Genomic DNA, 25,893 nt, shown 5'->3' with positions numbered 1-25,893 from the left:
AGCAAAGCTAAAACGAAACAATTGTGCATCTCAAAGCAACACTGCTGTGTTTAGTTTCTGAATGAATGTTTGAACAAATCATTTGAGTCAGTGGATCAATGATCCATTTATAAAGTCAGCTTCTTGCTTCATTTGTAAGTACATCTAAATTTCAAAATGAATATCTAGTGAGTTACATTTCAGACAGATGTTTGTCTGCTTTTTCTGTTTTGTCAGTAAAAAAAAGGTCCAAACAAAGCCAAAACAAAACCTATGTTGCATCTCAGAGCAACACTGCCATGTTTCGTTTCTGAATGAATCTGTCTTTGAACAGATCATTTGATTCCGTGATCCATTCATAAAGTCAGCCACTTTCTTCGTTTCTAAATGAATCTAAATTTCTAAATTATTATATAGAGTGAGTTACATTTTAGATGCAGTATTGTCTGCTTTTTCTGTTTCGCTAAACAAAACGTTTGTGCGTCTCAGAGTAACACTGCCGTGTTTCGTTCCTTAATTACTAAATTTATCTCTTTGAACAAATCATTTGATTCAGTGATTCACTGATTAATTAAAAAAATCAGCCACTTTGTCCGTTTTTAAATTAATCAATTTCTAAATGAATATTAAGTTAGTTACATTTTAGACACAATTTTGTCTGCTTTTTCTGTTTTGCCAACAAAAATGGGTCCAAACAAAGCCAGAACAAAACATTTGTGCATCTCAGAGCAACACTGCTGTTTTATTTCTGAGTAGATCTTTGTAAAAAATTATTTGAGTCAACAATTCAATAATCCATTCATAAAGTTGACCACTTGTTTCGTTTCTAAATTAATGTAAATTTAGAAATTAATAGTGTTACATTTGAGACACGATATTGTCTACGTTTCCTGTTTTGTCAATGAAAATAGTTCCAAACAGAGCCAAAAAAGAGCATTTGTATGTCTCAGAGCAAGACTGCCATGTTTAGTTTCTGAATGAATCTTTGAGCAAATTTTAAGGTCAGTGATTTAATGATCCATTCATAAAGTCAGCCACTTGCTTCATTTTTAAATGAATTAGCTGTTTTGAACAAATCTTTTGAATTAATGAGTCAGTGAATTACTCATTAAGACAGGGGCTTAATGCCACCACCTGGTGATTTTGTGATCATGAAATATCCCGAAACGCACTGCACAATTTTCGGCTGTCCCAGACAAAAGATTTGCATCGTGAAACAATCGTGGCGATTTCTGTGATCGTGGCTTCTAATCCATGGTCTTATGTCTTACAGTGAGAGAGGTTCAAAGACAGCCTTTGCGACCAAAGCTAGCCTGCGATCATTTTTCTGACAGTGTCAGAATTTCAGCCTAATCATCGCACTGTGTGTTTGCCTGCCACGACCCATGTTTACTGACCAGCCAATAAAAATGCCACATGAAATCAACGCGACATGAGGCTAAAACATAAAACTCCTTACCACAAGCTCTTATTCATTCATCTTGCCCAGCTTCCACTTTTTTTCAGCACACATAACTACAACTGTCAAAGTGTGATTTGTTATGCTCTTTTTGTTTACCACAAGCCGATGACGTTTTATTATTCAGTAGTAATGTGCGTCGTGGCCTACGAGTCAATAGGTGTCATCATTGTACAGTCTACATGCAGATCTGTCGCACAGTGTGGTCAGCAATGAACTTACAGGATTGCTAAAATTGTAAAAAGCTTAGCTGATTCATTTGGTTAATCTCACTTTTTAATTGTAGGCTGTTGACAGACACTTCAAACTGCCACATGCCTCCAGCAAACCTGTGAGGACTGTCTGCAGTATGGGTGACTCCACCTACAAAACTCTAAGGTTTGCGCTGAGGGCTGCGCTGAAGACAGCCATCTACAAGATAACGACCACTTTTGGAGAGCACTTGAAGTAAGTCTCATTATTTACAGTAAAATCTTTCTGAGGGAAAAAAAAAAACTGGGTAAATTTGTTTTGGGGACCTGCTATTTAATGAAATACATGATCATCCTTTTTCACAGTACAGTGGTACATGTTTATCCTCAATCATATTGTACATTTTCTGTGTTTACAGTGCTGTGAATATATCAACAGAACATAGAAAAAGGCTTCAGCAGTTCTTGGAATTCAAGGAATAGTGCAACACAACCTTTTCTTCTCAGTACCTTTGGATATGTGTGTGTCAAGGAGACGAAAAAGACAATATGCTTCTTTAAAAGGTCTGATGTGTCACTCAAGGCCTTACTTTACAGCCAAGTGATGCACTTTACTTCCCATTGAAATCCTGTTCCTTATACATAACAATCATTTACATAATCTGAGAATTTTGCTCGCGTGTATGCACTTGCATATTAGAATGTGATCAAAATCATGATGGAGACTTTAAATGTTTAATGCATTGTTACTCTTCATCTTCAGTTTATTTAAATTTCATTATGCAAAAATAGGGGACAACACTTGCTTTGTCCTCCTTTTTGAATCTTGCTTTAATTGTTCACATTTGTTCTATATGTGTGATGTTTTTATAGCACTCTGATTGGATCGTAAATTGGATTTTTACACGTTCTTCCATTTATAAATCTAGTTACCAAAACACACATTGGGTATTTGTTTGCCAAAAGAGAATCGGTTTTGTTAATATCAAATGTTACGTTTTTGAAACCTTCACACAATTAAATAAACTTTTCTAAGATGTAATGTCAGTGGCTGCAGGAGTGTGCATTTCCTCTGATATACGGCAGATGTCGCTGTTTGTGTTCTGCGCTGCACAGCAGTTTGCAAGTACACATTTGGCTAAATATTAAACATAAATTTAGTATGGTTAATTTCGATTTGGATTTAACACTGAATATTATGTAAACTCCAATGCAGAGAAAAGTAATATTAAAAGATAATTTTTTATTATATGCTATATAAAAAGCTATATTTCCAAATGTGTCCCCACAAGCTCGTTTGTAACACTAAATACTGATGGCTGTCTACTTGGTGATTTATTAAAAATCTTCTGGGAAAGTATGCATAAAAGTTTAATGACTTTCTAGTGTCGTAGTTTTGTGCGTAAATATGAATCGATAGCCGTCTGTGGTCCATTAAATCACTTTTATGAAGCACGACGCCGATATCCTTCGAAACATGAGCGCGTCTCTATTGTTTTTGTCAGTTTTGTCGATTACATTACCGGTTTACACGCATTAAGGGCGAGAAGGCGGTTATGTTTCACTTTAAGTCGCTTCTTAAGAAGGAAGAGATGAAGCAATTTCTGGGTTATGGGGCTGGTCTTCACGCTGAGGGAAGGATGGATGAGTTTTACTCTAGTGTCGTTTCTGCAGCTGTGGACTGACTGATTCAACCACGGGTGAGTTTACAGCACTTTTACCACAGTACATGGGACATCAGTGTCTCACCATTTTCTTTTGTGGTCACCTCGATAGGCAGCTGATTGAAATGTTTTCAGTTCATTTGTTTCATGCTAATTTTACATGATTAATAATGAATATGTTGCCGTTGCTGAAGATAAACATGAACTTTTTTTTTCTTTTTGTATACTGTCCGTGTCGAAACGTGGTTTTTACTTGCAAAACTGTTTTTTTTTTCTTTCTTTCATATTTTCTGTGTTTTTAGATAAACGCATTATTATGTCCAGCCTTGGGATTATGAAATATGTGGCTTTGTAGTTCCTGGAAATCATTCACAAGGTATTTTTTCTTAAACACAAACTTAATTTACTCTTGGTCATATTCCAGATGGTTTGTTGAATTTCTATGTTCAGATTTCAAGAGAGAAATGTTTACATTTAGCAAATGACACAATCTAAATTAAGTCCATTATCAGACACTTAAGATTTAATGCTCAACCACAGAAGACAAAAACATTTTCTGGATTTGTATATGGGGAAAATAACACATTTGGATATTTAGTTGAATCCTAGGACTGTTCTGCATTTAACAGGCAGTTCAGAGAAATGTCTGCACATAATGAAAAAACTGCTGCTTCATCTTCATCCGCTGCCTTCGGCTATTTTGTTTTGGTTGATGTTAATACATGATGAAACGGTTTAGGTTTAATCATTTTCTGTCTCTCTCAAGGACCATTATTTCTCTTGGTTTTACTGACCAAAACATCCAAGCCTATTTCCTCCTTGTGTAATACAATGCATTTTTTTATACTAGTTCTTGCCTGTCTTTGTGGTTCAGTTTAGATTAATTTAAGATGATGAATTAAAGTGTTTAGTAAGGGTTTTGTAATAATACTGGCCTGCATTGCAACATTCAGTTACTTAAAACATCTGTAAATAGGATGAAACCTCAAATGGTTTACTTTTTATAATATAAATGATTCATGCGTTTCTCTACACATGAGGGTTTTTTAAAGAAATTGCTACTTTTTGATTTTTAAGGATGAAAAAATTTGGTTTCTATGCACTATTGACTTTTACAATGTGGTCAGCAGTTAAGTTCGTGTTTAACTGTATCAAAGTTGGCCAGAAATTCCCTGGAAGAATAAATCAATCAGTTTTTTTTTTTTTTTTTAGAAAGATATTAGGCATGAATGGCAAGTTAAATGTTTTACATTTACCAGGTTCTTTTTTTGTAAATGCTCTATTAATGATGCCAGATTTTGCAATATAATCATGGGCTGGAAGCGGTCTTTTACTCTTTAAAAAGCTCTAATGCCATCAAATTTGTCAATCAAGTTTTTTCCAGCCTGTATGTTTGTGGTATTTGAAGCTGAACTAAATGTAGGTTGACATGCTACTTTTGGCTTTTTTTTTTTTTTTTTTTTTTTTTTTTTTTTTTTTTTTTTTTTTTAAAGGGCTGTCTATTTATAAGAAGTTAGTGCTTGATTTAGTATTCAGAGTGAATATTAACATTTCTGTTCATGGGCTGGTTTAAGTGTTTAAATTAAAAGACTTGAAGGTTTAAATTATATATAACTTATGAAGTGAATAAGTAAGAAATATTTTCCTAATTAATTGGACTGTTATAGAAGGTTTTTTTTTTTTTTTTTTATTGAACTATCTTGTAGATAATCATGACTAACTCAAACAGTAGAGCATGGCACTAACAGTGCCAAGATGATGGGTTTGATTTACAGTGAATTAATTACCTGATTGTGTACCATAAATGCAATATATGTCCTTTTGGATAAAAGCATCTGCCAAATACATGCATTTAAATGACACTATTACTAGTTTTAAATAAATTCATTGTCATGTAAAAGTTTGCAAAGTAAACCTTCTGCACAGAGAAAACAGTTACCTAAAGATATCTGAGACTCATATTGGACTTTTCACAAAGGATGTAAAACTTAGTCTTGGTCTTGAATTATTTGAGACTTTGAGACTTATAAACCTGTCTGGGTGATACTAATAGTTTATCTGACAAATATATATATTCTCCTGTAACAAGATGAGAGACATCCAGCGATATGCACCATCTAAATCTTGTGATTTATAAAGTGCAGGACTAATGATCTACTGGCTCTTAGCAATCCTTATTGTTGCTGTGTTAAATGAACAAAAACTGCTTAACTCAGTGTTCACACGTACATTCACAGGTGTCTCTTGATTCTCTGTGATGATTTTGGGCTGCTCCAGTCTATGTTGCCGGCACTGTAAATCGCTACAGTGACAAGTTATTTTTATTGGCCATTTTATACCCCAAAAGTTCTTTTAAACAAACGCTTCACTGACTGTCAAATCCATTTTCATGTCCATGTAAATGTCTTGAAAGCATTATACCACTCATGCTATTTGTATTTCTGTGGTTTAGGCCTGCTCTTAAAGTTAATTAAATGTGATGATGATTGTGTTGACAGGGACAGTAAAATTGGACTTTAAGCTTCCCACTGACTGGCTTTCACATATTGGCCCTTCATGCCTAAAAGCCAAGATTCCATAAACTTTTATGGAATGCTGAGAAATATGATCTGAGACCAACAAGCACACTGTGTGGGGGATCATCAGAGATTTTCACTGCAACAAGCCTAAAACCTTTTTACTTCTGTACACAGTTTTATTTGTGTGGTGTGCTTTTTAGGGGAATCTCTATATTTAGATTTGTCTTTTTTTTTTTTTTTCTTTTTTTTTTTTTTTTTTTTTTTTTTTTTTTGTTTTCTTTCTCCACACCTGAGAAAGGATCTGTTTAGATTTCAGAGATTTATTTACAGTAAGCAAAGCTATGGAGCTGTGAGTTTGTAAACCTAGTTGGAAGTATAGGAGGGCAGGTTTCTTTCTTTATATTGCTGAGGGGTTTTAACAGAGGTGCAGGGCTACTGTTAATACTAGAGTTTAAGATGGGACATTATATATGCAGGTACATTCAAAAATTGTTCCCTGTTCATACTCTGATTTTTTTTAGAAAATTAGAGTATGTTTGTTTTATAGAAAACAAAGCTAAAATTGTTACAGTAAAAACCTGTTATGTAAAATGTTCAATTTTTACGAGTAAAAGTGGCATTAAAAAGTACTGTATGCTTAAAAAAAAAAAAAAAAAAAAAGGAAAAAGTAATTTCCAGAAGTAAATACAAGTTGTTGTTGTTGTTGTTGTTGTTTTTTGTTTGTTTTCTTTTTTTAGAAAAGACAAATATTTATCAACAAATGAGTACATTAGGGTGTTTTGTTAATTTGTTTGTTAGTTAATGTATATTGCATTATTTATTTATTCATTTTTTTTTTTTTCTTATGGACAGGTCAGTTATGATGAACATATGTGGTACATTATGTGGTTTTCTATTGTACCACCTTTATTATGATGACCACCTGATTGTGTTTATTAACATTTTAGTAAAGTAAAACCAGATTGCCAAATGATAGTTGAAATAAATTGGTATATTTATTTCATTTAATGAAGAATGTCTTTATGAAGTAAATATATTATATTATATTATATCATATTATATTATATCATATTATATCATATTTTATATAAATTTTATATAAAACCTGAAACATTGGCACTATATATAGTGCCAGTGGTTCAGGTTTTCTAGGATGGCATAGTTGTCTATAAAAATATAAATATAAATTTTGGGGTTGTACCGTTATTATTATTATTATTATTATTATTATTATTATTATTATTAATTTATTTTTTTTATTATTTATTTATTTTTATTTTTTTTGCACTATTTTGTAACCCTAAATTTAACAGGATATTTTTTAACATTTGCATATAAGTCACTCACCATATTTTATTTTAAGTGATTTGTGCACATTTTAATTTTATTTTATTTAAATCAAATTTTATTTTTACATTTCATTTTATTCAAATTTTATTTCATTTAAAAATGTTATTTTACGTTTTATTTTAAAATATTTTATTTTACATGTTATTTTATTTACGTATTTATTTTATTTAAATGTTTTTATTTTATTTAAATACTTTATTTTATTTACATTTTATTTTAATAATTTTAATTTACATTTGATTTTATTACATTTTTTTACATTAAATTTTATTTTATTAAAATATTTAATTTAATTTTAATTATATTTGATTTAAATATTTATTTTATTCTATTTTATTTTATTATTATTATTATTTTTTTTACATTTTAATCAAGTCCCTCCCTAAATGTTTTTTTGCTAACGCTTTACTGTAAGGCTCATTAGGTAACTACATTAGTCATGAACTAAGAATGAACAATACTTCTACAGCATTTATTAATCTTAATGTTAATTTCAGCATTTACTAATGCATTATTAAAATCACAAGACTAACATCAAAGACTAACTAACATTAACAGAGATGAATAAATCTTGTGTATAATGCATTGTTCATTCATGTTAGTTAATACATTAATGACACCTTATTGTAAAGCGTTACCTTTTTTCTCTTTAGCTGTTTCACTTGAATATAAATCATAATAGGGAAGAAAAAGTTGATTGCAATTTCTGATTTTCTTACTGACTTTAATTAATAAAAAAAAAAGAAATGAGTCAAAAATATTATTTTTGATTTATATCAACATTATACCTCAAATGCGAATTGGTTGAGCTTACCCAGAGTATTGCTTTACATTAAATCAGTTTTCATCAGATCTCGAGTTGCTCTTCATTCAAACATTTCATTTTGTAAATCTGTAATCACAGACATTTACTTGACTAGAACCAGAATAGTTTTATTGGAAATATGGAATACAAGTCACAACCAATTAACCGTGTGTAATTTTAAAGAGGTCTCGTCTGCTTAAACGCCAGGCCGTTGGCAGATGTGTGCAGTGTGTAAGTACTGGCTTCACGTATCGTCCGCCCACCGTGTTCAGTAGAGAAGCTCTGTCCATGTCTGGTGGTTTGGATTCAACCACTGTCATTTCAGTGGAATTTCCTGGCTTCAGAGTTCAGCTGAGTTTTCTCACAGATTTGCACTTGCTTGTAAATGTTTGGACTGACAGGGTGGCAGTGCGGTCGGCTTTAGTTCTTCGGTAATGCGTCGTTCCGTCAGTGCTTTAATAACAGCCTCTAATGTGACATTGCCAGGATACTTTTATATTGTTCATTTATGTTACCAGTGAGACAGAAGACCATGTATTCAGAGATCGTCCATCACTATACAAAAAAAAAATTGTACTGTTGCTACAATATGATCAGTGGACCACTGTGGACAGTGTGGAGCTCCCACATACCCACAATGACATTTTTACAGTCATACATTTGTACTGTGCATCTTTATGTAGTTATGCAGTTGAAATAAGTTATGGATCAATAGCTGATTTATAAGTACTCCTGACCCTGCGTTTATACATACACTACCAGTCAAAAGTCTTTGAACAGTAAGATTTTTAATGTTTTTTTAAAGTCTCTTCTGCTCACCAAGCTTGCATTTATTTGATCCAAAACTATAAATGTTTTCTATTTGGATATATTTTAAAATGTAATTTATTCTTGCGATTTCAAAGCTGAATTTTTAGCGCCATTACTCCAGTCACGTGATCCTTCAGAAATCATTCTAATATTCTGATTTGCTGCTCAAAAAACATTTATTGTTATTATTATGATGTTAAAAACAGCAGTTTTCTTTGAATAGAAAGTTCAGAAGAATAGCATTTATCTGAAATGGAAATCTTTTGTAACATTGTAAATGTCTTTATCATCACTTTGATAATTTCAAGTCACTTAAGTAAGTGAGTCATCACGATTGAACTGAATCATTTAACGGGTGATTCACTGAGGAACGAAACACCTTTATTTTGCTCAAAGACACAAAACAGTGGTGTGGCTGTGTTTAGAATGGTTATTTGTTGGCGAAATAGAGCAAAAACTTGCTGTCTAAAATGTTAGTCTCTTAATATTACCTTCTTGTTTATTGATGAATTGTTGCATAAAATCAGTATCACATGTAATCATGCTGAGGCACTCTTTGTTTGATATTGACTAACTTTATAACTTTCTGTGTCACAGAGAGAGAAAAAGACAATCAACATGAATGGCACTTAGTCTTTCACAAGACATAGTTAACGTATGGACATCATAACTAACCACCATTAATTTACGTTCCGTGTGTAGTTTTTGTATTCAAGTTACTCGAGGAATCGTCTCAGCCCTGTTTTATATTGAATAAAGTAATTGCTTGGATTTTGTTACAGCAGTTTAAATAGTTAGTCATTGACAATTTCACATAATGAATACTTGCATGTTGTCATATAATAGGGTTTTTCTTTTTCGGTTTCACTAGTTTCTTTCATACAACCCTGGTGAAAAAAAAAACAGCATATGCTGGTAGGTATGTTTTGATGCTTGTTTAAGCTGGTCCTTTGCTGGTTTATGCTGGTCCTTGACCAGCAACATGACCAACATAAACCAGCAAAGGACCAGCCTAAACCAGCATCAAAACATGACCAGCATAAACCAGCAAAGGACCAGCTTAAACCAGCATCAAAACATACCTACCAGCATATGCTGTTTTTTTCACCAGGGAATACAGAAGATAACAAGTAAATATTGAATTAGAAGAACAAAAGATATTTCTGGTTGTCCATAATATAATTATATTAATATTTCTTTATGATTTCACATATCCAGAGTTAATTATGGTGACACTGCCTCTTCAGGTGGAAGTATCTGAAAATAGAGTATAGCTGTACTGTAGTCTCTACAGTGTAAACTTTATACATTTTTCTAGCTTCTGTGCTTCAGTACTACTCAACTTGCGCCTGCTTTTGGCTCTTGTATCATGAACGAATACTGCTTTTTCTCATTTGTACATCACTTTGAATAAAGTCAGATGCTATATGACAATGTAAATGTGGTTAGTGATATTATTCCTCCGTTTAAGGCCACGTGTCTCGTCATTATTTTATGTTTAATAAGGAGAGATGGACAGTCCTGTTAGTTTAGCTTGAATCAGGTCTTTGAGTGTACTTCAAAGATGTCTGGCTTGTTGAAAGTGGCAGAGTTGAAAATGACACAATAATTTATAAACCTTAACATCAGAGTTAATTACATCTTTCCCCTCTGCTCAGTTAACGGCTGCCAGGCACCTGCTGCGAACTAATAAATCAGAGCAATTGCGAAGCAGATCTGTTTATGCCACTTTTTCATACCTGTTCTGGAGACAACAAACATGCCAGGCCACAAGTTTGGCCAACATTACACAGCACATGAAAACATCATTTTCATTTATTTAAAGGAGAAGTCCACTTCCAAAACAAAGATTCACATATAATGTACTCACTCCCTTGGAATCCAGGATGTTCATGTCTTTCTTTCTTCAGTCGTAAAGAAATTGTTTTTTGAGGAAAAAAATTCTGCATTTTTCTCCATATGATGGACTGATGTGCCCCGATTTTGAACGTCCAAAATGCAGTTTAAAAACGTGGCTTCAAACGATCGCAAATGTGGTTGTAAATGATCCCAGCTGAGGAAGAAGGGTCTTATCTAGCGTAACGATCGGTTATTTTCATAAAAATAATACAATATATATTTTTCGCTGTCAAACGCTCATCTTGTCTTACTCTGGCTGGACTGTTTTTTTGTTTTTTTTCTGGTTCATGTTCTCCCTCAACTTCAAAATCGTCCTATATCACTGTTTTACCTTTTTTGTTAAGGGTGTTTGATCTTTTTTGCATGTTCACTTTGCAAAGACTGGGTCGGTACTTCTGCAGCGATGTAGGATGATTTTGAAATGATTTTTGAAGTTGAGGGAGAAAATACGATTGGAGTTTTTCGACATACCCTAACTGTCTTGAGCCAGAATACACAGAGTTCAGGGAGAGAAAGGCAAGACGAGCGTTCGAGATTAAAAAGTATTTCAATTGTATTTTTTTTTTAATGAAAATAACCAATTGTTTCGCTAGATAAGACTCTTCTTCCTCGGCTGGGATCGTTTACAACGCATCTGCGATCTGTTTGAAGCCGCATTTAAACTGCGGTTTGGAAGTTCAAAATCGAGGCACCATATCAGTCCATTATATGGAGAAAAACGCAGAAATGTTTTCCTCAAAAAACATAATTTCTTTACAACTGAAGAAAGAAAGACATGAACATCTTGGATGACAAGGTGGTGAGTAAATTATCTGTAAATCTTTATTTTTTGGTAGTGGACTACTACTTTAATGAATTTTAATAGTGTCATGTGCACGTTTTATAACATATTTCATAGAAGTTCTCTGAAAATGAAGACAGAAGTATTTATTGCTAAATAAGTTCTCATTTCCAAGTCAGATTACACAGCTGTGTTTAGCAATCTGTGGTGATATTAGAATCCTTTAAATGAAATCATATGGTTGTCTCAGTCTTGAGTTTATCACTTAGCAATTTCCTTTAAAACATCCTGAAAATTCCTGATGAAGAAATATTGTGTGTGAAGAAATGCAGTGATAGAAAAGTACTATTCAAAGGTGTACATTTTCATCTCATATGTAACTGAATTTAACTGAGGTGTTTAATATACCCACAATTCGAGTGGAAGGAATTTTAAAGACCTCTGGTAAAGTCTGAACAGTATTGAATAACATCGAGAATGGCATATGGTGTTTCTCTATTAAGTTCTTTACGAATGAGAGCATAATAGACAACAACACATTAGTGAACCACTACTTGAGAAAAAGGTTCATTGAGTACAAAAGGTGAAGATTCTGTGGGGTCAGGCAATCTTATTAAGCCAATTACAATCAGTACATTAGTCATGCCTTTGCGTAACTTATGTGTTCCCATGAGTATGTGGAAATTTCTTATTTAATTGTTCCTGTTTCGTTTTATTTCCTGTGGGTAACCAAACGCATTTGTGTAATGAACCTTGAAACTTCATAACAATATAAGAGGCATTTGCTGAATAGATGTCATCAAAATTTAATGTATTGTTCTTTAGTGTGTGTGTTCAGTTGAACTTCTAAATTGTGGTTTATAATTTGCTAAGTAGATTTGTCACCACACAAGAGAAAACCACTGTAACCCATTACAGAATGTTTCTATTTAAATAACACTTACTGTACGGAGGCATGGCCATGAACTTAAAGGGATAGTCCACCCAAAAATGAAAAATCTGTTGTTAATTACTCACCATCTTGTCGTTTCAAACCCATAAGACCTTTGTTCATCTTCAGAACACAAATTAAGATATTTTTGATGAAATTTGAGAGCTTTCTGACCTTGCTTAGACAGCAATGCAACTGACATGTTCAAGGCCAGAAAAGTAGTTAGGACATTGTTAAAATAGTCCATGTGGTTCATTTTATAAAACTACTTTTATGAATACTTTCTGTGTGGAAAGAAAACAAAAATAACTTTATTCAACAATTGCTTCTCTTCTGTGTCAGTCTTCGATGCGCATTCACAAGAGTATCATGATGCATGTGTGCTACAGCTTCTCTATGATGATGTTAAACTTAAATTTTATCTTCATTTACAGTAGTATTAAAGAGCAGGTCATATGTTTTTTTTTTTTTTAAAGTGTCTTATTGTGTTGGATTCCCCTACAACAGGTTTAAATGCATCTAAGGTTAGAAAACATTGTAATTTTCCCGAAATATACATTTATACATAGTCATTTGTCAATGATTTCGAAACCGTTTGTTCAAATCTGTTTTGAGCATAATGTCTGTAAATCCCTCCCTTCCGTTAGCCTACTCTGCTCTGATTGGTCAGCACCAGAGAGGAGTACTTGAGCAAGTTAGCGAACGCTATCTGTGTTGCCAAGTGCACAGCTCTTTTTGATGTCATGGGTCAGTGTTGCCAAGTCTACGGTTTTCCCGCAGAATTGGGCTACTTTAACACTGTTGCCGCAGATTGAATCGATCCTAATAACATCGTATTTAGCCCCTGAAATGTAAATGTACCAGGGGAACCCTGAAAAAATGTGTATTTTATCCCCTAGAATGTGATTTTTCAAAATGCGACTGGGCTAGTTTGAGTTGCAATTGGGCGGGTTTTGTTGTAAAAACCTGGAAACCTTGCTGCGGGTTAAAGGGACCTCAATAACGTCATATTTAGCTCCTGGAATGCAAATTTACGAGTGGAACCCCAACCCAAAGCGTGTGTTTTACACCCCAGAATGCAATTTTTAACAGGGAAATGCATTTGGGCTAGTTTTGAATAGCAATTGGGCGGGGTTTGCTGTGACAACCTGGCAACCCTATTATGCAACTTTACATAAAAACAATAATGTAGTGCTGCAATCTGTTCTTAAAATAATGACATAAAAACACTTATGCAAGCGAATCGTGCCCACAGCTAAAGTTTAGCTGCTAAACTGTAAACACTTAACTAAACAACAATGGTGAATACATTAGCCGAGTGCTAACGTGCCTGATGAACTGGTGAAACAACACCGTTTGTAAACCAAAATATGTCTGCGTTCTTTATTATTACGCAAAATTAGAACAACGACAGTCTACATTAATCAACACATTCTTAGGAAATAGTGAATTATCTGAACAATTTCAGTAAGACAGTAATATTTTGTTTTACCTGGAATCCTAAAGCTACACTAGGTATACATCACATCTTAGCACAAAAAACAATATTTTGAGCACTCAGTTGAGAATGTACACATAACGTATCAATCGCACTTACAGGTTGTGGTTCGGAGATGCTTGTTGGTCCAAATACAGAAGATTAAAAGCCAAGTTTAGAGAAGCAGTCCTCAGTAAAATGACAAGCACAACAAAATGTTTGAATTGTATTGCTGTGGTACTGTGAAACAACACAGTTTGTAAACCAAATAATTTTAGCTATGCTACAAACTTCAAAAGAGAAACCAATATGACCTGCTCTTTAATACAATGTGGAAAACGGATTTGACGTATTAAGCCTATGCTTAGTATGCATGTAGTCACAGCAGTCGCGTGGCGCAGCGCCCATGAGGACTCATTTTAACTTGCCAGCTCAATCATGGCAGCACCTCATTGGATCACTTGAGGGAATGTGTGCGGAGTGTTAAAGCGTGCATGAATTCAGCACAGTAGTGTGAGTGTTGGACAGGAGAGACCTCTTGAAGACCCTTCCCCACTGTTTCAGGCCTGCTTCTCATTAGCTGAGGGATGTGGTCCATTAGAGTCTTTGCTTTTGGTACCAGATCTCTGCATCCTCTACTGCCAGAGGTTCCAACCAATCTGTCAGGGCACAAATGTCTCTCTGTTCATCTTTACTGAGTCTGAACATTGCTACCTGCACCCTCAAAGAGAAGAAAAATACACACCGTAATCAAGTCCAGTTCATGACGGGACTGACAGAGTTTTTATTGAACCATATTGGCTACTAATGCAGTGGTTCTGACCTCGGCGGTCTGCGAGCTTTCAGCGGCTGTGGATGTCACCTTTGAGGAGTGTGGTTAGGTGGTATGCTCTGTTAAGAAGAAGAGCTTCAGTAACAGAGGCTTTCTTGTACAGTTAAAGCTATGATTTAAAGGAAAGTTCTTGCTGGCTGAGAATTGCAATGACAAATGGTTTATTTTTTTATTTTCTATGTGAGAACAGGCAGGATCACCTACTGGAAACAAACATCTGGAGACTTTGCGATCTCTGCCAATTCAATCACTATCAGTGTGAATGCAGCATAATCCAGCTTTTGAATGTTAGCGTGACTCAAATCTATTAACTGGAAATATGCATAATCTTTGTGCATTTCCAACAGACATGTAGTCGTATGATTAGCAAATACAATTTCTCACCACTTATTCTGTAAGTGGAAACCACTGTGGCCTATTACTAAATCTGTTTCCATTTACAGAAAATATTATCTGTATGGCTTACATGGCAGTAAACTGACGTATTGCTGAAATAGAAATCTGTTGCAAAATTATAATCGTCTTTTACAGTCACTTTTGAACAATTTGATGCACATTTGATTAATAGAAGTATTACAGGATTAGTTTACTCCTGAATTAAAATTTCACCCCTGTGTCATCCAAGATGTTAATGTCTTTCTTTCATCAGTAGAAAAGAAATTAAGGTTTTTAGGAAAATATTCCTGGTTTTTTCCTCCATATAGTGGACTTCAATGGGATCTAAGGGGTTGTTGGTCCAAATTGCAGTTTCATTGCAGCTTTAAAGGGCTCTACATGATCCCAGCTGAGGAATAAGGGTCTTATTTAGTGAAACAATTTGTCATTTTCTAAAAAAACAAAACAAAAAACAATCTGTTATTTTCTTTTTTAACCACAAATGCTTGTCTTGCACTAGCTCGACTTCACACGTTACGTAATCAAGTTGGAAAGATCACGTGTGACGTAGCAGGAAGTACCCAGTGTTTATAAAGCGAACATGCAAAAAAAGTCAAACGCCCCTTACAAAAAAGGGAAAACAACGATGTTGGATGATTTTGAAGTTTGAGGAGCAAATGAGATGAAGTTTTTCGCCCTACCCTACCTTTTTGAACCGATGTACACAGACAAAGAACAAACTGTGCGTTACCTTTCTAGTGTGATTACATAATGAGTGAAGTTGTAGATGCGTATTGAAGAGCTAGTGCAAGATGAGCATTTGTGATTAAAAAGTATATCATTTTTATTTTTTATTTTTTGTTTTAAAAAAAATGATCAATTGTTTCAGTTGATAAGACCCTTATTTTGAGACCCTTTGAAGCTGCATTGAAATGGCGATTTCAGTCCCATTTGGTTCCACTACCATTGAAGTCAAAAGTTTACATACACCTTGCAAAATCTGCAAAATGTAATTATTATTATTTTTTTTTTTTTTTAACCAAAATAAGAGGGATCATACAGAATGCATGTTGTTTTTTATTTGGTACTGACCTGAATCAGAGAGTTCACATAAAATACCTTTACACATAGTCAACAAGATAAAATAATAGTTGAATTTATAAAACTGACCCCGTTCAAAAGTGTTTTGTTTTTTTGTTTTGTTTTTTTTGTTTAGTAATGGTTGTTCATGAGTCACTTGTTTGTCCTAAACCGTTAAACTGCCTGCTGGCTCATATAAAACTATTACAAAAGGTTCAGTGCTCACTGATACTCCAGAAGGAAAAAACATGCATTAAGAGCCAGGGGTGTAAACTTTTACACAGAATGAAGATGTGTACATTTTTCTTGTTTTGCCTAAATATCATTTATTTGTCTTTTAGTACAGCTCTTCAGAAGCTACAGAAAATACTTGCATGTTTCCCAGAAGACCGTTAAGTTCACTCTGATATTCAAGTGCATAAGTTTTCACCCCTGGCTCTTAAGGCATGTGTTTTTCCTTCTGGAGCTTCAGTGAGCATTTGAACCATCTGTAATAGCTGCGTATGAGTCCCTCAGTTGTCCTCAGTGTGAAAAGATGGATCTCAAAATCATACAGTCATTGTTTGAAAGGGTTCAAATACAAAAAAAAAAAGCTGATAAACCAAAGAATTTGTGTGACGTGAAAGTTTTTTCTGAAGAACAGCAGGCAGTTTAACTGTTCATGACAAACAAGGTACTCATTAACAACTATCACTAAACATTCATGTAACAACACAGTATTAAGAATCAAGTGTATGTAAACTTTTGAACAGGGTCGTTTTAATAAATTCAACTATTATTTTTTCTTGTGGACTGTATGTAAATATCTTATGTGAAATATCATATTCAGGTCAGTACTAAATAAAAAATAACATGCATTTTGTATGATCCCTCTTATTTTGCAGATTCTGCAAGGTGTATGTAAACTTCTGACTTCAACTGTATACGGAGAAAAATCCTGGAATGTTTTCCTCAAAAACCTTTCTTTTCAGCTGAAGAAAGAACATCTTGGGTGACATAGGCCTGAATAAATTATCAGGAAATTGTAATTCCAGAATGAACTAATCTTTTAATTTCTTAATAACCCTAAACCTTTGAACATGGGAATGTTAGTCTTGTTCCTTTTATTGTTGTAGTTATTATGTTGATTATAATAATTACCTTGTAATTTTCTCTTTGTAGTAAACAGTGACTGGTGAAAGGACTTGAACGGAGCTTTGCATTCTGGAGCAGTTTAGATAATGGATAAACCAAACACCAGCTTCTCGATCAGCCTACGCATGGATTCAGCCTCAACATGCACCTCCACTTCCTCTTGAGGTCTTCTATGAAAACACTTGATCTGATTTCTCTGATTTGAATCCACTGTCCAAATTCATCCATATTTCTGATGTTCTTTCCAGGTTCCTTGTGAATCATCACAGCTGTGTCACTACTTGGAAAAACATTTGTGGCACCCCTGAAAAAGTCTGACTGGCCATTTGATGATTCACATTCAGAGGGAAAGTAACTGGAAGAGCGTCATGAGGCCTGCTGGTCTCAGTCCAGCGGCTGCACAGTTTGACCAGTGTGGACTTGTTAATGATGAAAAATACCTGTCGTCTTTAAACCAAGCAGTTCACATGGAAAGTCTGAAGATGTGTAACTTGTCTGAGTCACCTGTGTCAATAACAACAGAAGATCTCGATTTGGTCTGTTCCACAGAAAGAGCCATTGTGTCGTATATCAGCGGCGTGAAGAGTGACACATCCTACACTCTCTCGGTTGTAGATAACCTTAGCGACACTTTGTCCCCTTCCTTATTCTGCTCCACATCGTCTTTCAGTGCCTTCTCTCCGTCCTTCTCTTCTCCTTCTTCTAGCCACTCATCTGGATCATTATCAGAGCTATGTATGACTTCTCCATCTCTTTCATCTCTCTGCGGTCCATCTGAGGCCCAGGATCTTCTTTACAGCTGCACACCGCAGCCGCAGGAGAAACCTGTAGAAGGATGTTTGTATCGTAAATCTCCCAAGCAAGAACCTATTGCTGAATTTCATCTTTGTAACAAGAAGCTTCAACACAAGGAAGAGCTCCTTCAGTATCTCTGCACCGACTCAGATGCAGCCAAGGAACACACTAAGCACCTTAACCTTCAGACAGAAGTATCAGAAAAGCTTCCCACATTGCAGCAGCTGAAAAATGATTTGGGACTTAGTGGGCTTCCTGGAGCTGAGGGAATGAATGAACACCTGAGTGAAGAACAGCCATGCAGATGGATGGATTGTAGGGCTACCTATGGGCTGAAGGAAGAACTGGTGAGACATATAGAGAAGGTTCATATAGATCAGAGAAAAGGCGAGGAGTTTACCTGCTTCTGGGCAGGATGTGTTCGTCGGCACAAGCCCTTCAATGCTCGATACAAACTGCTCATTCATATGAGAGTCCATTCGGGTGAAAAGCCCAACAAATGCATGGTAAGTTCAGCTTTTTATACATGAGATATTAAATTTACAATAGTATTTCATACATGCGAGTTTGTCCCGGACCAAAACAGGAACAGGATGTACAAAAAATGGTCTCAAAAAAAAAAAAAAAAAATTTTTTGTTTATTTCCTGAACATGATTAAATCACAAGTCTGTGTTTTGAATAAATGATAACTGTTGATGAAAATGTTGCATCTCTTATAAACTCTCATAACTTTCAAATAAATATAAAGTCATAATATTTAGTTTTACCTCCTGGGATGGACAATTAATATTTTCTGGTGTGTCAGGCCTAGGGCTGTCAAACGATTAATCGCGATTAATCGCATACAAAATAAAAGTTTGAGTTTGCCTAATATATGTGTGTGTACTGTGTGAAATTATTATGTATATATAAATACACAGAAACTAATGTATATACTTAAGGGATATTTGTTATTTATGTACAAAATAATTGTATTTATATATAATATAAATTATATAGAAATTATAATAAATACATATACTTGTAAAAATTTCGTAAATATATACATGAACGTGTTTATATTTATATATACATAATTACACATAGTAAACACACATATATTAGGCAAACTTAAACTTTTTTGTATGTGATTAATCGTTTGACAGCCCTAGTCAGGCCCTTTTTTTTGCCATTTCCATTGAACTTATTTGTACAACCTATAATATTTAAATTACTATTCAAAAGATTTTTTAAAAGAAATAACAATTTTAATCAGCAAGGGCACATTACACTGCTGTTCAAAAGTTTGGGATGAGTAAGATCTTACCAAGAAAAATGATCAATTAAGTCTTTTCTTCTCATTAAGGCTGCATTTATTTGTTTAAAAATACAGAAAAAAAAAAAATATATTGTGAAATATTATGACAATTTAAAATTGTGGTTTTCTATTTTAATATACTCTAAAATAGAATTTATGTCTGTGATGCAAAGCTGAATTTTCAGCAACATTACTTCAGTCTTCAGTATCACATGATCCTTCAGAAGTCATTCTAATATGCTGATTTATTATAAATACTGGAAACAGTTGTGCTGCTTAATTTTTTTTTGGAACCTGTGATACTTTGATAAATAAAATTTAAAAAAGAACAGCATTTATTTTAAATAGAAATATTTTGTAAAAATATACACTACCGTTCAAAGTTTGGGGTCAGTACATTTTTTTTTTTTTTTTTCCTTTCTTCCTTTGAAAGAAATTAATACTTTTATTTAGCAAGGATGTGATGTTCATAAAAAGTGAGAGTAAAGACTTGCATTGTTAGAAAAGAAAATTTCTATTTTGAATAAATGCTGTTCTTTTAAATTTTTTATTTATCAAAGAATCCTGAAAAAGTATCACAGGTTCCAAAAGTTTCCAACACTGACAATAAATCAGCAGGAATGATTTCTGAAGGAGTAATGATGCTGAAAATTCAGCTTTGCACCACAGGAATTAATTACGTTTTAAAATTTATTTAAAATTGCAATATTGCAGTATTATTTCATAATATTCCTTTACTGTATTTTTGATCAAATAAATGGAACTTTAATGAGAATAATAGACTTTTTAAAAAAAAATTACAAATCTTACTGATCCTAAACTTTTTGAAGAGCAGTGTATATTATATTAAAATATTAAATATATTTATATTATTATTATACTGTATTTATATTTATATATTATTTACATTAAATATTATAAATGATTTCTGAAGCATCGTGTGACACTAAAGACAAGAGTAATGGCTGATAAAAATTCAGCTTTGTCACATCAGAGGAATAAATGACATTTCTATATTAAAATTGATTAAAACAGAAAACATTTATTTTGATTTGAAAGCCTTGGTGAGCATATAAGACTTATTTCAAATTACCAAACGTTTTTGGTAGTGTATATCACAATATTTTCCAAGACACAGGTGTTGTTTTTCTAATACTTATAATTTGTATCAATCAGTAAAAAATTCCAGACATTTTTATTTTAAACCATGCCAATTCTTTGAAGTAGGAGTTTGTAGAGAAAGACTGACATGTGGACTCAATCTCCCTTCACCTCCAAAGATGGATGGATTGCAGATTTCAGAGATTTAGACATTTTAGAGTTGTTTATAGTACACTTACAAATTGCCTTTGTGAAAGTTGCCCTGGAGACTGATATTATGATCAATTTAGTCAATTCCTTCCAGGACAACTTTGAAGAAGCATTTTTAGACAGCTTTTTTGGTATGTATTGTCTGATTCATTGCCTGACTCTTGTAAGAGCCCTCATACAGTGTGAGGGAACAGCAAAATGTTCTCTCATTCTATTTCTTGATATTGAATTATCATAACCAGAACTTAAGTTTAATTTCTTACTTCTGAGATTTGCAAAGATATGTAATACATAGAGTATAATATACAGTACCTGTCAGTGGTTATGTCCATTACACGCTCAAAGATTTTATTGTAGACAGGAATAACAGGGTCCTGAAACTATAATAATTTAATACTTTGAAGCTGTTTCATTTTCTTCACCATGAGCCACATAGGAAATGTGTTTCTTTTTAATGACGTAAGATGGCCATAGGATATTATTTCATCCATTTGTTGTTATTATTTTTGTTTATTTTTCTCTTTAAACTGTGATGGCCAGAGGACTATCATTTGGAAAGCATTTTATCCTGAAAGATAATATATTGGTACAACTAAATGAAGAATTTGGTTCCAAAACGCGATAAACGTTTTTTTTTTTTTTTCCTTACAAAATTGAGTTCCTGCCAAAATTTGTGAGATCGTGACGAACTAAAATGAGTGACAGCTTTTAATGATTTTTAAGGGAGTTTGTAAATGAAATACTGATTTAATACAACTGTTAAATTAACAAGAGGTTAATATTAAGTGACTTAGACATTGTCTGACTATAACATTATTGCCTGATTTTGCTCCATTTCGTCGAAACAAAGTCACAACTGAGCCGCTGCGCATTTCTATTCAAACACAGCTTTATGAATGAACGCGTTCTAGTGAGTCAATGAATCAATTACCCATTCATAAAGACAGTCACTTGCTTTATTCCTGAATGAATCAGCCATTCGAACGAATCAAATGAATGATATGATTCAGTAATTAAAACCGCCACCTACTGGCAGTTTTAGTTTAATTTTTAAAGTATTTTCAATTATTTAAATCATTTAATATTTCTATATTCAAAATGTTATACTTAAAACATTAATCTTAACATGAATTTATGCATTTGATTGCACTCATGCCACCTCTGAGCCTCATTAAACATGCAAATACACGTACAAGCCACTTCTGTTATCTTCTGTGCCACCTCTGTACTACAAATTAATTTTGCGAATACTGATTTAATTTGATTGGTAACTCATTCTTATTCTGTTGTTTTAATTAGAATTGTAAAAAAGCTTATAAAATATATTTTTAAAAAATTGACATCAAAGATGACATACTTTTAATAAAATTAAAAAATACCATTACAAAGGTAAAAACAAAATTCCCCTCTAATTCACTTTAAGGAGTCAAATATCTTTTTGTAATGGGAAGGCTAATTTTGAATCAGATTTTCTGGTTATTGATTAGAAGGTGCTCCTAAAATTTTGACTGTGATCCTAAATTTTTTAAAGTTAGAAGCACAAGTGCTCCTAAAAAGAAAAGTAAGCGTAGAGCCCTGTTGGATTTGGTTAAAAATAATCAGTTTTTATAGTAAATCTCTGAAAATTAAAATCTGGATTTAAATTTTTAATGTTATTATAACCTAAAGATGCTATGTGAAAGTTTGAAACAGAAAATAGTGTTTTTCTTGGTAAGGAAAACACAATTTTACTCAAATTAATCTAAATGGATTTGTAGCGTTTTGGAACCAAACTTTTTAAAGTAGGTGGGTTATAATTTTAATACTGTTATTTTGAATATATGTCTTTAATTTAAATGCATGGCTAATAATATACATTTAGGATTTTTTTTTTTTTTTAAGATTAAAACTGTTTTTTTTGAGTTAAGTTGATATTTTGAATATATGTCTTTAATTTAAATGCATGGCTAATAATATACATTTAGGATTTTTTTTTTTTTTAAGATTAAAACTGTTTTTTTTGAGTTAAGTTGATTATGTGTATTATAGAGTATGCAGAAATTGTCTGCTTTAACAGACTTTTTCACATTCATAACCCATTTGTAAGTGTACTTCACCAAAAGTATGTTTGATTTGGACAAATGAGTCTGCTAAATGGAAACTTAAAAAAAAGTCGAAACGTCAGCTTAGTTAATTTAAATTTTATAGTCATAAATGCATAAGCGTAAAGATGCTTAATGAAACCCTATTCATTTTTCATATAACCTCATCATGACATCACACCTGTGACCGCCAAAATGTGTTTTATAATTTTGCAGAATTGCTCCAACCAAAAGTCTGCATGACTGCGGCTGCCACCTTGAATCAGCTGGGCTTATTACTGACTCCCTCGCTGGCCTCTCTCCAACTCAAACATCTTAGCAGAGCCTTGTTCTAACAGGAACCAGCTTTGAACATGTCTGTTTAATAAACTTCGTAGAGTGGCATGTGTGTCTGTGTGCGGAACAAGCCTCATAAATGTGCATGAATTGACAACATGAATAGCATTTATAGTAATTTACAACTATAGGAGCATAACAGTTTTATGTGGCTTAATGTCTTTAATTTCCCAACATCATTTTCAGCTTAAGGCAGTTACACGCTCTCATGTTGGTTTTCAAACCCTGAATGACTTTCTTTCATTGGTGGGACACTAAAGGAATTATTGATAAGTGAACGTACAATCTGCTCTTTTCCATGCAATAAAAATGAAAGGGACCACAGCTGTCATGAATAATAATTTAAATGGATAGTTCACTCAAAAATGAAAATTCTGTCATTAATTACTCACCCTCATGTTGTTCCAAACCCGTAAGACCTTCGTTCATCTTCAAAACACAAATTAAGATATTTTTGATGAAATCCAAGAGCTTGCGTCAAAGACTGAAACAGAAGAGAAGAAATTGTTGAATAAAGTCGTTATTTTTGTTTTCTTTGCACGCAAAAAGTATTCTCGTAGCTTTATAAAATTAAAGGGGTCATGACATGGATTTTAAAATTATTTTAATGTTTCTTGAGTTTTACTTGCAAGTTTTTTGCACAAAAAAAACATGGAGAAAAATATTATTTTCAAACCATTATGAGTTTCTGTCTGAAATTACCTGCTTTTAAGGGGCGGGTCCTTTAAGGCTTGTCAGGAATCTGCCACTGTTATGATTGGCTAAGGTCATTTCATAGGAAACAGTATCAGTGCCCCCTCGCTATCCACCTTATTTTTCCCATAAGAGTGGGTGCAGCCATTTGTCCTTTTTTTTGTGTCTGGCTTCCATCTCATCCACTTCCATCTATTTTTAGCTGCACAAAAAGTTTGTTTTGCTGCTTGATATTGCAAACTGGTGTGTCTTACCATATTATTTTAATGTATTATCTTAATTATGAACACACCGGTTTGTAGTGCAAACTGTTTTATCGTTTACTGCACTTATTTCCCTATGGTGGATTATGAACCAGACGTCTAATACATTACCAGAAAACAGCTTACTTCCGCATTGAAAAATAAGGTGGATAGAGACAGCACGCATTTAGGCCACGTCCACACCGGGAGGGAAAACAATCCAATGCTCTCCATTGTCTTTGTATTGCGGGAAGCCTCCTTGTCATTTCTGATTCTGACTTATAACAAAAAAGTGTCTAAAAGCTGCTATGTGACAAGGTGTACAGTAAACAAGCTAAAAACCCCAGAACTACATTTTTATAAGCTGTTGACCCTAAAAAAAAACGAGCGTTTAAGGACACAAATTAGTTGTGAATGTCAGGATATTTCACGTTGAGCCATTCAGTTGGATAATTTCTCCAGCAAAAGGAAGGTAAGGAAGAGGAGCACTAACACAGACCAATAAAATTTAGTTTCTCAATATATCGCCTAGGATGGTGAAATAATCCTTTGACATTGTTAAAAAATAATGATTGTTTCCTGTCGCGATTAAGTTTCCCTCCAGTGGGCGTAGTTCTCAGAGTAATATTACACGTTGTGCTCTACTTTTGTGTCTTTAAACGCTTGTTTTTAGGTCAACATCTTATAAAAACATAGTTCTGGGTTTTTAGCTTGTTTACTGTGCACCTTGCCACATAGCAGCTTTTAGAATTTGTTCTGTTTTTTGTTATAAGTCAAAAATGACAAGGAGGCAGCTTCCCGCAATACAAAATCCATGGAGAGTGTTGGATTGTTTTCCCCCGCCGGCGTGGTTTTCCGATTATGATGCGTGTCTCTATCAGGGTTGGGGAAAGTAATTTTTAAAAGTAATGCATTAAAATATTGAGTTACTCCCTAAAAAAGTAACTAATTAAGTTGCTTATTTACTTTTTATGGAAAGTAATGTGTTACTTTAGTTTTGCGTTACTTTTTAAATCTGGCCAGTATAAAACGTTCTGTTTTTGGCAAATGTAAAAGCCTTTTCACACCAAAAGCCTCAGGCTTTCAGAAAAGTAAATTCACGTCTGTACAGTAGAATGCAGAAGAAAAAATATCAACTTATCAGCAATAAAAAAAGGAAAAGAAATGTTAGATTATCTTGAGTAATTTTAGCTTATTATGGTTGAATTGCATCATTGAAGGTCAGCAGCAAGGTCAAGGATATTTGTATTATTTAAGGTATTTAATTATTGCAGGTTTGTGTCATATTCTGAGTTGAATTTCACTGTTTTTATTCATTTTGAGGAATACTGAATCTGTTTTTTGTGAGTTAGATGAATAATGCATGTTTACATTTATTCTAGAACTAACATCTTACTCCCGATTTCTCTCAACATGGGCACAGGAGAGATTTTAATCAATAAAAGGGGGGAAAAGTAACTGGCATTACTTATTTAAAAAAAGTAACTCAGATATTTACTTGTCAATTAAAAAGTAATGCATTACTTTACTAGTTACTATGAAAAAGTAATAATATTACGTAACTTGCGTTACTTGTAATGCATTACCCCCAACACTGGTCTCTATTGCATGTGAATGTTTTGACAAAATGATCAAAATAAAGCATTATGAAATAATTTACTTATAGTTTGTGATGCATCTGCAGTCAGGTTTAGTACCGCTTCATCTTTCAACAAATGTTTCTTTGTGAACTCTCCATGACACCGTGCCTCGCTTACAAAACAAAATCTATCGAACAATCCTCAGACATGATCCGGGATGGCATTAAAATGAAACTATCTGCTTGTTCCTTACGCTGGGAAACTTCTGATA

The 25,893-nt window shown here is 33.5% G+C and overlaps 2 protein-coding genes across 5 annotated transcripts in view; both read left to right on the top strand.

Annotated features, from left to right (window-relative positions):
• The window catches only part of ndc1 (NDC1 transmembrane nucleoporin), an 11,288-nt gene extending 8,612 nt beyond the window's left edge, over nt 1-2,676 (top strand). For both annotated transcript variants that reach the window (XM_051092545.1, XM_051092536.1), the window contains 2 exons: nt 1,725-1,885; nt 2,049-2,676. In XM_051092545.1, the coding sequence (XP_050948502.1) occupies nt 1,725-1,885; nt 2,049-2,112 (225 nt within the window). In that variant the 3' untranslated portion in view covers nt 2,113-2,676. The remainder of the gene's footprint in view (nt 1-1,724; nt 1,886-2,048) is intronic.
• Nucleotides 2,677-2,810: 134 nt separating this feature from the next.
• Nucleotides 2,811-25,893, top strand: part of LOC127152114 (zinc finger protein GLIS1) — a 45,469-nt gene continuing 22,386 nt past the window's right edge. For 2 of the 3 annotated variants that reach the window (XM_051092559.1, XM_051092576.1), the window contains exons 1-4: nt 2,811-3,329; nt 3,596-3,669; nt 17,314-17,451; nt 17,535-18,587. In XM_051092559.1, coding sequence (XP_050948516.1) covers nt 17,616-18,587 — 972 coding nt within the window. In that variant the 5' untranslated portion in view covers nt 2,811-3,329; nt 3,596-3,669; nt 17,314-17,451; nt 17,535-17,615. The remainder of the gene's footprint in view (nt 3,330-3,595; nt 3,670-17,313; nt 17,452-17,534; nt 18,588-25,893) is intronic. The other variant, XM_051092569.1, reaches the window with a different exon arrangement.

The sequence above is a fragment of the Labeo rohita genome, chromosome 2 (genome assembly GCF_022985175.1).
Source record: "Labeo rohita strain BAU-BD-2019 chromosome 2, IGBB_LRoh.1.0, whole genome shotgun sequence".
Taxonomy (NCBI): domain Eukaryota; kingdom Metazoa; phylum Chordata; class Actinopteri; order Cypriniformes; family Cyprinidae; genus Labeo; species Labeo rohita.
This window is presented reverse-complemented; position numbering and strand designations above follow the sequence as displayed.